The following is a 15,424-nucleotide window of genomic DNA, read 5'->3' as shown; positions in this document are numbered from 1 at the left end:
GAAGTCGAGAACTAGGGTACCTCCCAAAAACTACACCTAATATTGTCGTGTTGGACGCACATTCCGGCGTAATTAGTAATTTGACCAACCAATCTACTATTTTCATGTGTTTGCTAACACCCACCACAACCATCACCGTCCAATACCCTTCCTTCACTGCTAAAAACTGACCCTCGATCATGGTAGAGAGCAGGGGCGCTCCCCAATTTATTATAATTGTTGAAAAACAAATAAGAAAAGAGAGTGGCAAGGGCATGTAACTATGTAAGCCTAAAATAAGGGACAATTGAAAATAGAGAGATACTAACGACAAGTCCACTTCAGAAGGACGGTAGGCCCGTAATAAAACTGTGACGGCAGAGTGGATGGGCTGGTCCCTTTGAAGCAGCAGCCCATTATACAACTTGGAGTTATTGTTCAAGTTGGACCACGTAACACAAGGAATTCTCAATCCGATCGTATCCAACAATCACCAATTTTGTATGTTGTTGCTCAAAAAAACTGTAAATAGAGATGTAGGTAAAATTATTTATAGAGAGTAAGGCATCTTCTTATCGGTTGAAAGAAGCGGAGCTGAACTGAAATGAAGTGAACAGAGCTTAGTTAAACTGAATGAAGTTGAGCTGAGTTGAACTGAATGAAGCTGAGTTGAATTGAATGCAGCTAAAGTAAGAGTTAATTTGTGAAGAGATGAACCGAGCTGAATTAAACTAAATAGAGCTGCATTAAACTGAACTGAATAGAGCTGAACTAAACTAAAATGAGATAAAATTAAGTTAGAAAGAGTAGAGGCCTGAGTTCCCCTAGAGTAACTTTTCTCTTTAATCTCTACCTACAAAATACACATTAATACAAGAAAACATTTGATAGAGGCAAAGCTATTATTCAAGCTAAGTTCATTTAAAAAATACCTCTCTTATAAAATCCTTCCCTTGTACAACTTTCTTGTTAATAATAAAAAGTACTAATTTTTTTATTATAAAAACTTTAATCCTAATTAAACCTTCTTTATGGTTGTACTTACTATGTGTTCGTAAAAAATAAAATCTACAAAAAAAGGTTTCCACGGTTATTTGAAAACAAAAAATAGTAAATTTCTTAAAGATAATCAAATGCTATTTATCTTACACCTAACACTTATATATTGATTACACCTAGCATACATGATTAGTACAAACTATTTACCCTATAGATAAATTTGCTTATTTATTAACATTTCCTTAAGTAAATTTTCTTCCTCAAATTTTGTTGGTATATACACATAAGGTTTTGACATTGTCATAAATAATCATATATTTAATTTACTTTCAAAAGGGCATTATGCAAAATATTCAACAACTACAAGCAGGTTTCCTACTTTCATAAGGGCATAGGCAGGGGCGAGGCCACTAAGGTCTTCGGTGTCGCAGCCGCTACACCAAAGGCGAAAAATTTGGTTAGAATTTTGTGATTTGCTACACCAAAATTTACTACTTTCACACTAATTATCTATACATTTTACCTTGAGTATATATTTTGCTACACCGAAATCAAAATCCTGGACTCGCCACGGGGCATAGGATAAGCATGCATCATACATCTTGCACACCTAGGTGTTACACTTTGCACTTTTCCTAAGACACTTTTCTAGCTTATTTATCTCACCTAACACTTATATATTTGTGTACTTACACCTAGCATACATGATTAGTACAAACTATTTACATTTAGGCACGTTAGTAATTATTTAGGCATAGGTTAACCCTTATTATGAATAAAATTATACAAGAAAGCATTTGATAAAAACCTATTTTTATTCATAATATTTTTTATTTGGGCATGTTAGTAATTATTTGGTGAATAAAAATAGGTTTTTTAAAAATATTATTCAAAATTATAATAATACCAAATCAAATCGAAATCGGTGTATTTGGTGAAAGCCAAATCCGATTGGTACATAGTTGCATACATAACTGACTCGATCTTAATTAAAAGAACTTCATTTTGCATAAACGTCTTCTTGTTACGTAAAGTTGCATAGTTGATTACTGATTAAACTGTCATAATGTGAATTGTTACCTAAAAGTCCAAGACTCCAAGTATCCAACCAAAACTAATACTCCCTCCAAGTTTGATCAATCTTCCCTATTTCTCTTTTGAGCTTATTTTCTTATCTTCCCCTTTCCTTTTTTGGTTATCTTTTATTCATTATTTATTCATCCTCTCTCCTAAAAAGTCAACAATTTTCCCTACTTTATCCTACTTTATTCATTTTTTATCCATTATTTATTCTTTATTATTTTCTCTCTCCACAACTCACACTACTTTATCCATTTTTTATTGTTTTCCTTATTTTTGGTGCAAAAAGTAAAAGGGAGGATTGAAAAAACTTGGAGGGAGTATGATCCTCTGTAAACAAGTGTAAACTGTAAAGCCTATTGAAAACAAAGATCATTTCTTTTACGAATGTCCCTTGATTAGGTCTGTCATCCAAGACCTGAACATTATTAGTTTCAACGAGTTTTTGTCAAATTATGATACTATTACAAGTCAAAGTTTTCTAACGAAACTTAATTATCTCAAGGATTTAATTCCAAAAGATGACTTTATAAAGATTATTTTTATTTGGTGGAATGCATGGTTCCATAGAAATGATATTATATTTAATAATGTTAATTTAAGTATTAGCAAACTTATTACTTTATGTAATAATAGCACTAAGACATGGAATGTGACTAGATTTAAGGATCTCAACAATCCCGAGGTAGAAGAGTCAGCTAGAAACAATTCTAGTAAGGAAGATATTTGGTGGGAAAAACCTACAAACGGTTTCCTAAAGCTAAATTTTGACGGATCGAGAATAAAAGGTAATAAAGCTGCTTTAGGATATTCTATAAGAGATCACAATGGTAAAGTCGTTTTGTTGGGAGCAAAAAAGTGCGGATCCAATAGTATCCTTGTTGCGGAAGCACTTGCTTTAAAAGAAGGTATTTTAGCAGCTAAATAATTAGGAATCTCAAAGTTAATTGTGGAGGGTGATAACTTATGTGTTATTAACTCGATTAGTCTTGGCAAATTCCGTGGGAAATTTCTAGTATTATCGAGGATGTGAAATTAGACCTTTTTTTTCGATGAAGTGATAATTAAACATTCTTTAAATGAAGCCAAAAGGTTCTTGACTTCATGGCTTGATTGGACATGTCCAACTCTTTCGAGATGGTTTGATAAATGGTGAACTTACCTCCTCATTCGAAAGGATGAGATAGGTTGTCTCTGCTAGAGGATCAACCTAGTTTTCTTACCTAAAAAAAAAAAAAAAAAAAAAAAAAAAAAAAAAAACTGTAAAGCCTATTTAAGTCGATTATTTTGCTATACGTCTCAAATGTTTTGCAATTCATTATGTAAATTCGGGTTTTTATTTAGTCGGGGTAGCTTTAACTCGTCATTTAGGATGTAGTTTGAGACGGGTCGAATTATTGGCATCAGCCCAACTAAAAGACAATATCATCAGTGGGTAAATGGATAAATGAATAAATGAGCCCATGTTTAGGGATTTTGAGTAAATTGAAAATTCAGTCGGTAAAGAATAGGGACCATTGCAAGCAAAGAGTGGGACATTATTATCCTGCAAAGAGACTTTCTTCTGTGGCATTCCTTGTTGATCTTGAAGGGAAGCCTCAAGCCTTGCTTGTCCTGGCACCCCACCAGTACCCCCATCTTCTGTGGATTAGATGTTGCCTGTAAAATATGGCAGGATATACATATTACATACGTCTTAGTTAGGGAATCAAAGTAATATTCTGTACTTTCGAGGGTAAGACCGTCATCACACTCTACTCTCCGGTCTCCACCTATATATGTCATGCACAATACTACAATTGTACATTTGTACATACATCATACATGCATAGTTTAACTTGTTTAAATTTGAAATTTCACTACTTGACATAGTATGAATATCTCACTTATAAGAAATCATGTCTTGTTCATGAGCCTTGAGGAATTGAGTTTGGTGACGATAAAATCTGTTTATGTACCTTGTATTTTGAATGGAAAAGCAAGGATCGGAGTTGGAAGTATCAAATGATATACTCCATGATTGAGCTAGTGTTTGTGTATATACTCTCCGATTCCCACATTACTAAAGCAACAACATGGATGGATGGATACAGGAGGAGATCCCTAAAATGTATTCTCATGACTAGCTACTAGCTAGTTAATATATAGTAGTACAAACCTATTTCATGCAATCTATCAAACCCACTAAAACCAAACACAACAAAAACCATCAATTCTCAAACAAAAGCTCCTCTCAATTTTCCATCTTTAATCATTTTACACAATACAACAACAACATAACGTACGTAAACATTTAAAATTTATCACAATTCACATTGTTAATCAACATAATTACATAAAACCGACAAATACATAATCACAAATTCACACTAATAATTAACCTCAAAACTAATCAAATCACAACAATAAAATACAAAACCATCAATTACTTTGTACAAAACTTAAACCCCAAAAAATATACTTGCAAGTTGCAACGACCTAGATGTATGAAACAAGAAATAATACATACCCTCCATAAAACAACACAAAATGAATGAAACTTTTTGGTAACCAGCAAATTATCCATCCTCCCATTTTGTTTTGTTTTTTTCCCTAGTTGATCCAACTTATTAATACACCTAATAAAATAGAGTCGATTTAAATAACTTGACCAAACACTCGAACACAAGACACTAGTAGGGATGGCAATGGGTAGGGTGCAGGTAGGTCCGCCTGACCGACCACCCGAGATTTTCCTTTGGACCCGTCACCCACCCGGCACCCGGTCTAAAATTTGAGACCCATCCCCGACCATGGGTAAGGGTAGAGTCAGGTCTACCCACGGTCAGAGTTTAAATGACTTTAAGAATAAAGATTAACGCAATGATAGGTCATAATATTAAAAAAAAAAAAATATTCATACTATTTTAACACTATGAGTTTATTAATCTGCCGTTAATGGTGGTTGTCGGTCGCCGGCTATTAGAGAGGTGGTTGTCGGTCGCGTATCAGTGCTGTGGTGGTGGTTTTCTTGTGTCAGTGGTGGAGTGGTGGTATTGTCAGAAGAGTTTGGTTGAGTTTTATCACTTTATGGGATGAGGGAAGAGAAAGAGACTTTAGTTTAGTTTCCACAGTCTGTCAGTATGAATTCAGAAAAGTTGTAATTTTGATTTTTTTTCTTTAATAAAGGGTCTAAGGGTCGGGTATGGGTCTCATAACTTAGACCGGACCGGACATTCAAATATTTTCTGAAGACCCATACCCGACCCATACCCATTGGGTCTGAAAAAATGAGACCCATACCCGACCCGTTAGGGTCCGACCCTCAGGGTCTGGGTCGGGTCCCCGACCCATTGCCATCCCTAGACACTAGTCTCACCCGAATTTAAATTGACCCGACTCAATATAATCCGATCTGAATGTTTATTGTTATAAATTGATTACTATCCAGAAATGCCTTGATAATAGTCGACCTGGCCGAATTTTTGCAAACCCGACCTGAACTGACCGACCCCGATTAACTTGGTTATCAGGTTTATTTGAGACGGATATACCCAATTAACCTGACATTAACCCGACCCAATTTTTTTTTTTTTTTTTTTTTTTTTTTTTTAAGATAAACTTGGACTACCTACTAATTCCAAATAACGACAAAAACAACTTGCTTTATCTCTCCAATAAAAATAATCAGCTCAGTCTCACTCCAACCTCACTTCCCCTCACACTCTTTTCCTCCCACCTCACTCTTCTCCAACCAAACCCCAAAATAATTCAAACCAAAAATGCGTGTTCTTCATCTACTCTTCCTCCTCCTCCTTCTTCATACAAGCTTCATCAATGGCGGAAGAATACTCCCAGAATATAAAGCCCTCTTAGGCATCAAATCCACCATTACTTCTGACCCACAACACACTCTTTCCACGTGGTTACCCACTACCAACCACTGTACCTGGTCCGGCGTCACGTGCTCCAAAAACGTCATCGTTTCCCTCGATATCTCTAACAACAACCTCACCGGAACACTCTCACCTGATATCGGCTTCTTAAAAAACCTCGTCAACCTCACCGTCGCCGCCAACTCGTTTTCCGGCGAGATTCCGGCCAGTCTCTCTCTCCTTACCAACCTCCGTACTCTCAACCTCTCTAACAATATCTTCAACGAAACGTTTCCTCCATCGTTATCCTCCTTAAAAAACCTCGAAATCCTCGACCTTTACAACAATAACTTGACGGGCCCACTACCGGTGGAGGTGACGTCATTGCCTGAGCTACGTCACCTTCATCTCGGTGGAAACTACTTCTCCGGCGAGATCCCGAAAGAATACGGTACATGGAAGAAGCTACAATATCTCGCGGTTTCCGGAAACGAGCTTTCCGGAACTATCCCGAAAGAACTCGGTAATGTGACTAGCTTGAGAGAACTTTATATCGGATATTACAACGCATACACCGGCAGAATCCCACCGGAGATCGGAAACTTAACCAACCTCGTCCGGTTTGACGCCGCGAACTGTGGAATCTCCGGCGAGATTCCGGCGGAGTTGGGAAATCTGAAGAATCTCGATACATTATTCCTTCAAGTCAACACTTTATCAGGAACTATCCCAACTGAGTTGGGGCAGTTGAAGCTGTTAAAGTCGCTTGATTTGTCGAACAATGTTCTTTCCGGCGAGATACCTGACTCGTTCGCCGGACTCAGTAACCTTACCTTACTTAACCTGTTTCGTAACAAGTTACACGGTGCGATTCCGGAGTTCGTCGGCGAGTTGCCGGAGCTTCAGGTGTTACAGCTATGGGAGAATAATTTTACCGGTAGCGTGCCGGAGAAGCTAGGGAGTAACGGTAATTTAGTGTTTCTAGATCTTTCGTCTAACAAACTTACCGGTAAGTTACCTGAGAGTTTATGCAACGGTAATAAATTACAAACCCTAATTGCATTAGGTAATTTCTTATTTGGGAAGATTCCGGAGAGTTTAGGGAAGTGTGAGTCGTTAGCGAGGATCCGAATGGGTGAGAATTTCTTAAACGGGTCGATTCCGGAAGGATTATTCGGGTTACCCAAGTTAACCCAGGTTGAGCTTCAGGATAATTTGTTAACGGGTGGGTTTCCGGATAGTGAGGAGTTAGTTGCTGTTAATTTGGGTCAGATTTCGTTGTCGAATAATCAGCTGTCGGGTCCGCTTCCGGTTTCTATTGGGAATTTTTCGGGTGTTCAGAAGTTGATGCTGGATGGGAATAGATTTTCGGGGGCGATTCCGGTGGAGATTGGGAAGCTGAAGCAGTTGTCTAAGGTTGATTTTAGTAGTAATAAGTTTTCGGGGGCGATTCCGGGGGAGATTAGTGAGTGTAAGTTGTTGACTTATGTTGATCTTAGTAGGAATCAATTGTCTGGGGATATACCTAAGGAGATTACTGATATGCGGATATTGAATTACTTGAATATTTCACGGAATCACTTGACTGGTAATATTCCTGCATCCATTTCTAGCATGCAAAGTTTAACTTCTGTTGATTTTTCGTATAATAATTTCAAGGGATTAGTCCCCGGAACTGGGCAGTTTAGTTACTTTAATTATACTTCCTTTGTCGGTAATCCAGACTTATGTGGACCGTATTTGGGTCCGTGTAAGAACGGTTTGTTGGATAGTCCTCACACCCCTCATGTTAAGGGGTTGTCTGCTTCACTGAAGCTGCTCTTGGTTATTGGGCTTTTGGTCTGTTCTATTGCGTTTGCAGTGGCGGCTATTATTAAGGCGAGGTCTTTGAAGAAGGCGAGCGAGTCTAGAGCGTGGAAGCTGACTGCGTTCCAGCGGTTGGACTTTACTGTGGATGATGTTTTGGATTGCTTGAAGGAGGATAATATTATTGGAAAGGGAGGAGCTGGGATTGTTTACAAGGGTGTGATGCCGAATGGTGATAGTGTGGCTGTTAAGAGGTTGCCTGCAATGAGTCGAGGGTCGTCTCATGATCACGGGTTTAATGCAGAGATTCAAACCCTAGGGAAGATTAGGCATAGGCACATTGTTAGGTTGTTAGGGTTTTGCTCAAACCATGAGACAAATCTGTTGGTGTATGAGTATATGCCTAATGGGAGCTTGGGAGAGGTGATTCATGGCAAGAAAGGAGGTCATTTGGGGTGGGATACCAGGTATAACATTGCAGTCGAGGCGGCCAAGGGGCTCTGTTATCTCCACCATGACTGTTCCCCGTTGATTGTTCATCGCGATGTTAAGTCCAATAATATCCTTTTGGATTCGAGCTTTGAGGCTCATGTTGCTGATTTCGGCCTTGCCAAGTTCTTGCAGGATTCTGGCACTTCTGAATGCATGTCTGCCATTGCTGGTTCCTATGGATACATTGCTCCAGGTATGATGATTCTTATTCGTAATCTTAATTTTCATCGATAATAATTATATACTGTAATTACTCTGTAATGGTTGTTCATATGATGAGATCCAGTTGCTTCGCTTATGCTTTAGACAGACGACAGTGCTCTTGTTTCATACACAGTTCTGCTAATCATCGTACATTGAATGATGAATAACTCGACGACTTACTCCGTATATCTTATCCTGTTGATATGAAGGATTCACAAAAGGCTTTCAAAGGGTCATTGTGTACTTGTTAGTGGTTATTTTCGACAAACCTAATCATCCATATTTATTACTAACTTGCAAACGAACAAGAATTCTTGATTTGAAAGTCCTTGTGTCTTATGTGGAGCTTTAGTTTTGGTTGTTCAAGCATCTAATCACTCCGATTTTGCTAATTTCCCGCAGAGTACGCCTACACCTTGAAGGTTGATGAGAAAAGCGATGTCTACAGCTTTGGCGTGGTACTCTTGGAACTCATAACCGGCAGAAAACCAGTTGGAGAATTCGGAGACGGGGTCGACATTGTCCAATGGGTAAGAAAATTGACAGACGGTAACAAAGAAAGAGTCCTTAAGGTCTTAGATCCGAGACTCTCCTCCGTTCCTATCCACGAGGTCATGCACATGTTCTACGTGGCCATGCTCTGTGTCGAGGAACAGGCAATCGGACGACCCACAATGAGGGAAGTAGTTCAAATCCTCCTAGACATCCCGAAACCACCCAACGCCAAACAAGGAGAGTCGTCCCCCACAGACTCGGCCCATCAAAATACCGACATCACAAGCTCTCCATCAAACGCCAACCACGACCCGGCAACAACACCAACTTCCCCACCACCCGATCTCCTTAGCATTTAGTGTTATATCTCGATTTAGCCGTCCGTCTCTATCAAGAATCAATGAATTGTGAGTAGCTTGAATTTCAGGGTTTGCTAGGTAGATTTGTTGGTGCTAACTTTGAAGTGTCTTTAATATTGTGGGTTCATCATTTTCTTCCTGGTTTTTATTGTACATACAGTTGTGTCATTGTGTGTGTGTATTCGCTTCCAATATTTTAGTGTCAACTTCATGAACAACTGTTTATTATTACCCTTGAAGTGCTTCTGCTTTGTTCGAGAGTAATTCATGTGTAAAACCGTCTTACGCTCTCAGACGGTCCCCTTATAAAACTAATAAATGAATGCTTTTCTTACCGAGAAAGGACCGTCTTATTCTAGAATTTGTGGTTTGATTTTAGAGCAAATACTGCTGGTTTTTTTTACAGCCCTGAATAGTACTAGTACAGTAGTACAGCTGCTGAATTTGGACAGAGTAAAAAAGTGGACGACACTCAGAAAATGATAATATGAGTCAGTCGACAGTAGTATTATTTGAGGTGTTGTAATAAAGATTGGTCATTTTCGTCAAGGGTGGAGTCGTTGAAACTCTTTTACTAGCACAGCTGTAGTTTGAACATTGATTTTTTTGTACTTTAGTGTTTTTTATTTAATCTTGGTTAGTGGTTACCCATTTCCATGTTGGTCCATGCATTATTGATTATCATTTTGTTTTCACCTTTTGGTTTGATTGATATGTGCACTTTGTTTTATGAGACCCCCATGCTCAAGTTTAAACTCTTGAATTCCTTGTTTGTATAGTCTTGACTCGACTCTCGATTCAATATGTGTTGATTCTTGATTCACATATTCACACCGAGATAAACTGAAAGAGAATTCTCGGGTTCAAGCCCTGTAAGTGTAGTAGTGTTAAAATTAATGAATGACCGATGGATGATTGTATGTGCCTCAATGGGTATATATAACTATATACTAATCAATGTTCAATTGTTCATTGCTAACGGAATACTTAAGTTGTTTTGATAAAAGAACTAAAGAAGGGGCATTAAAACAAAGGAGGGTAACGTTGATTAGCCCAAGAAGAAGGGTAATTAAGAGTAGCATGTTATGGGGGAGAAGAGTGATTAAAGTTGGAAAGCAGTGCCATTCAAAAACCAAGACAGTGGGGTTGTGTATGTTCCCTCGAAAAATTGAAGACTCCTTTGCCTTTGGGGCACTTTCATTTAGGGTTCCTTCTTAATAAAGGTGTTCAACTTGTGGGAATGGTACACTCTCTACTGTATAGTCAACAACACCCTCGTATCTCTTCATTCCATGTTCCAATCTAAATCTTTATTTCTTTTCTTTTCAATAATTAATGCTTCTAAAAGTTTCTATGTACCTAATTTATGTACGAGTAATGACATAAATTAATCAATTGTTCGCAATAATATCATCTTTTATACTAAGTATGGCAGTAAGTGTTGTTTATGACGGTTTATAACTTATTTTCATTTTTAACATTACTTAAATCGATTGTGAGTGTCGTTTCAGGACATCCTTTCATTCTTAACAATACTTAAATTGATTGTGAGTGTGTCATAACTTGTGACCCGTCTTAAATAAGAATTAGTATTTGTATAGAAGTCATGTTCTTATTTCTCTAATTTTATATTCCGTATTGCAAATGTTAGGAATAGTATATTTTTCAGGAATTTTTTTTGTTTCTCATTGTTATTGATGTAAATAGCATTTTCTCCAAAAAGTACTCTTCTCTCAATAAAATCAAGAATTAAAAGTTTACCTCAAAATTCTAACAATATGTCTTGGTATAGACGGGTGAGGCGTATAAACGGGTAAAGACCTTTAATAAAATGAGTAGGGGACAAGGTGGGACACCCCCATATGCTTCCCATTTTATGGCAAATGGGTATTTTGTGAGGGAAAATGGTATCCGTCTATACGTATAGACGGATAATGTCCGTCTATAATGAGAATTTGTGAAATTCTAACAAAGCCCTTTAATACCACGTACTTCGTACGAAATATGAAGATAGAGTATTACATATTTACATGTGCCTCAATTTGCTCCAAGTTATAGAATGGCCCTTAAATGCCAAGACAAATATATTCTAGAGTCCAACAAAATAAGATCTAATTTAGGCCCTTTTTTTTTTTTTTAGAAATTTTACCGAATCAACTAAATGGTAATTAAATTTGAAACTAAACTAATTGAATGGGTGGAGCCGAATCAATGGAAATGGAGTCAAATCAACTAAAATTGATTGGAGCTAAACTGAACCAAAATAATAATAATAATAATAATAATAATAATAATAATAATAATAATAATAATAATAATAATTTATAATTATTATTATATTTACTAATATTAATACTACTCCGTATTACATTACTATTATTACTACTACTACTATTATTATTAGAAGAAGATGATGATGATTACTATTATTATTAGAAGAAGAAGATGATGAAGATGATGACGATTACTAATAATAATATACGGAGTATATACTAATAATTATACTAATTTGAGTGTTTAGGTAGCCACCACAAACCACCTCCTATCCTAATTAGATGGAATAATGGAGCACCAATTTACCAAATTGTTGTTCAAAGCCTATCTCGTGTAAGTATCATACTAATTTGAGTGATTCGGTAGCCACCAAGAACCACCATCAATCCTAATTTAATTAATTAAATAAATAAAAGTTAACAAATCCTAATTAACAAACAAATAAATTTTGAATGATTAATTAAAAATCAACAAATAATATTAATAATTGATAAAAAAAGTAAAATACTTTATTAATTGTTAAACTGGAATCCATCTTTTGAGTCATTTGAGCAATTAGAATAAGTTTTAGGAAAAATAATGATTTAAGAGTTCATTTGGTTGCGATTTAGGTAAAAAAGGGTACTAAATGAAATGTTTAAGAAAAAATGTATGTGAAAAAAATAAAGTTCGTATTTGAAAAAAAAAAACTTATTTATAATAAAAGTTATAATAGTAATATTTTTAATAATAATATTAGTTTATTAAAATTAATAGTAGCAATGTTATTAATAATATTATAATTAATTAATATTCATATTCATATTCATATTCATATTCATATTCATAAGAGTATTAGTAATTGTATTATTTATATTAATATCGATATTATTGATTGTAGTAATCACAATATTCATTATAATAATAATAATAATAATTGTGACGATTAATTAATTAATAACAATAATAAAAATATTAATAATATTGATATAACAATTTTAATATAATAATAATAATAAATAAATAAATATTAAAATATTACTAAAATCTATAAGTTTAAGATATGTAGAAATGAAATGTCTTTGAACTTAGTGAAATTTGAATCAAGTTTGAAATGAAATGAAATGAATCAATCAATCAAAGAATAAAATGAATCAAGTGAGTTGAAAATAAGTCAGAAAGAACAGGGCCTTAGTAGTATTGCATTTAGAGTTGAAATTGGATTAAAATTAAAAATGTTTAGGGTTGCTTGGAAAAAATTCAAATTTAGTATCATTTGTCCAAGACAAATATATTCTAGAGTCCAACAAAATGGAACGAAATGTGCGTTAGTAATCAATATATTTATGTATGTAAAATAAATAGCAAATCTATAGTCCTCTCATTCATTGAAATTGTACCCTTAATAGAATATGATGGGGCATATTCTGCACCCGCTGACCAAGTCAACATATTGAGCGAGGTCAAAGATATCCACACACCGATCAACGACTTTAAACAAAGATATCCCAGACGGCCTATCGGCCAGTCACCCGTCTCTCGGCCTGCTAACTAACCAGCCGGGAGACACATCCGCGTACTCATATCCAAGACCCCTCGGCATGGAGTCAACTGGGCCCTTCGGCCTGCCATGGGTCCCTCGGCCGAGGGTAACCGGTCTTTCCACCTGCTAGCCACTTGGCCACTTGGCCACTACGTGACAAAAGGTGAAAGTCTATAAATACTCCACCTCTCTCATTGAGAAGGGGATCCAGAATCTAACCTAAGAACCACTTAAATTGGTATTATCTCTCTCATCTCTCTACAATATTCGTCATCAAGCTACATACTACTTAATCACAATAAGTTCACTGACTTGAGCGTCGGAGTGAGTACGCTTGGCACAAAGCCAAGCCCTCGGTTGCTCATTGTTGCGGGGAGAGGCCGAGGAGAGCAATCAAGGCTAGAAGAGGCATTATTCGACAAAGCTAGCGTGGTAAACAAACCTACTTCGAATTCATACCCGAACAATTGGCGCCGTCTGTGGGGACAGATACTAGAAGCTAGTCATTCCCAAACCAAAAAAAAAAACCCACCCAAAAAGCTAAGAAGATGTCAAAAGAACAAGAGGTGTTCGTAACCGAAGAGCCCCTCCACCCGGATGATACCGTCCACAATTCTGGAGTTGTGCAGCCCTCCACCAGCCGGATAATTCAACCGGAGTTCGGGATGCCAATAATGCCGATACGCCACGCCCGCCGACCAGTCACCGTCATGGGCGTGTGGTTGATGCAAAGAAAGCCGGCGCTCCTGGACTCGATTGTCGGTCGCCGCTCACACTGTGTCACACCGACAAGAGCGGCGGGACCCGTCCAGGAAGCTAGGGCCCAAAAGGTGACTCCGAGAAACCTGAACGAAGCACTAAGAGAGGCCGAGCCTACCAAGACGCCGGGAGCCCGAGTGTCGGTGGTAGAACTAAGCCCTTCCCGCACTCGCGGAAGGACGATGTCGCCGCGACGCCCACGAGGCATGCCCCGGACGAGCGAAAGGAGTCCGACTCACCGAGTCGGAGAAGGAGTCCGACTCACCGAGTCGGAGAAGGAGTCCGACTCACCGAGTCGGAGAAGAAGCCCTTCCCGCCACGGGGAGGGGCCGGACTAAGGATGCGAGGAGCGATCGCCGCGTGTCATTAGACACGTGGTCGACACCCCTCGGTGCCTCGTCCTAGAGACCCAAGTGCCGCCAAAGCTAAAGCTACCATCTATATCATACAAAGGAGAGGGCGACCCAACCGATCATGCCGAGGCTTTCGAGTCTCACATGTCGGTGTGGGAGCAACCCGACGAGGTCAGTGCCGAATTTTCCCAACGACCTTGGTTGGAATGGCGCAAAGCGGTACAAGGGCTACCCGATGGGTCGGTATACTCCTATTCCGACCTAAGAGACGCGTTTTGGCCCATACTCTACCAATAAAAGGAGAGCCGTCGAGACCTCGGATCTCCCGACCATCGAGCGAGGAGGGAGGCGAGTCACTCCGGGTTATGTGAAGAGGTTCGATGCCGGGGTTCGACAGACAGGGAGGCCGAACAACGAACTAGCGGCCTTCGCGACGATGAAAGGCCTCCCCCGGAGGGGACTTGAAAAACGAGCTCATCAAGTGCGGTGGCCTGAGCCTTGAGTCCGCCAGGAAATTGGCCGACCAGGCCATTAAGGTCGAAGACTATCACAAAATATGGATAGGCCACGGCGAGGCCGGGCACTCAGAAAGAAAGAGCCACCGGGAGGACAAGCCGGATGAAGGGCGCCGTGACAATAATAGGTCGCGGACCGACAGGCCCGCCGGGGAAACGGTAAACCCGGCGGACGCCGGGGAGTTCAGTCCGTACTACCATAAGAAGTACAAAGATCACACCCCCACAGTCGTATCGGCCGCCGAGGTCTTCTCCCGAGCAAAAACGAGGGGCGAGAGTGGGAAAGGCCCCCAAACCTAGGGGGACGGTGACACGAGCCTCATCTTGTGAGTACCACGCCACACCGGTCACTTAACCAACGACCGCCGCACTTGAAGAATGCCATTGAAGAGCGATCCGAAAAGGAGCCTCGGCAAGTATGTTGCTTGGAGGCCAAAAGACTAACACCGGTGGCTCGGATAAAAATCCGTCTTTGAACGAATAAAAACAATTCATGTTGTCATCGGGGAAACGAGAACGGCGGATCGCTCGCGGACACAAACGCGGCACTGAATCGTATCGGGCCGTCAACTTCGTGCCCACTACAACGCCCGCGCTTCCAACATCCCGAACATAACTATTGGGAAGGAGGACTACGAAGGAATCATCGCCCCGCATAGCGACCCACTCGTAGTCCACTTAGACATAGCCAACCACCTGGTCATGAGATGCCTGATTGACACGGGTGCTTACA

The 15,424-nt window shown here is 39.0% G+C and overlaps 1 protein-coding gene across 1 annotated transcript; it reads left to right on the top strand.

Moving 5' to 3' along the window:
- The first annotated feature begins 5,691 nt into the window (after window positions 1-5,691).
- LOC141622095 (uncharacterized) lies at window positions 5,692-9,530 on the top strand. Its single transcript, XM_074438146.1, has 2 exons — window positions 5,692-8,403; window positions 8,817-9,530. Exons 1-2 carry the CDS (start codon window positions 5,820-5,822, stop codon window positions 9,266-9,268), a joined length of 3,036 nt encoding a protein of 1,011 aa, XP_074294247.1. The 5' UTR covers window positions 5,692-5,819; the 3' UTR covers window positions 9,269-9,530.
- The last annotated feature ends 5,894 nt before the right edge of the window (window positions 9,531-15,424 follow it).

The sequence above is a fragment of the Silene latifolia genome, chromosome X (assembly GCF_048544455.1).
Source record: "Silene latifolia isolate original U9 population chromosome X, ASM4854445v1, whole genome shotgun sequence".
In the NCBI taxonomy this organism is placed as follows: Eukaryota; Viridiplantae; Streptophyta; class Magnoliopsida; order Caryophyllales; family Caryophyllaceae; genus Silene; species Silene latifolia.
This window is presented reverse-complemented; position numbering and strand designations above follow the sequence as displayed.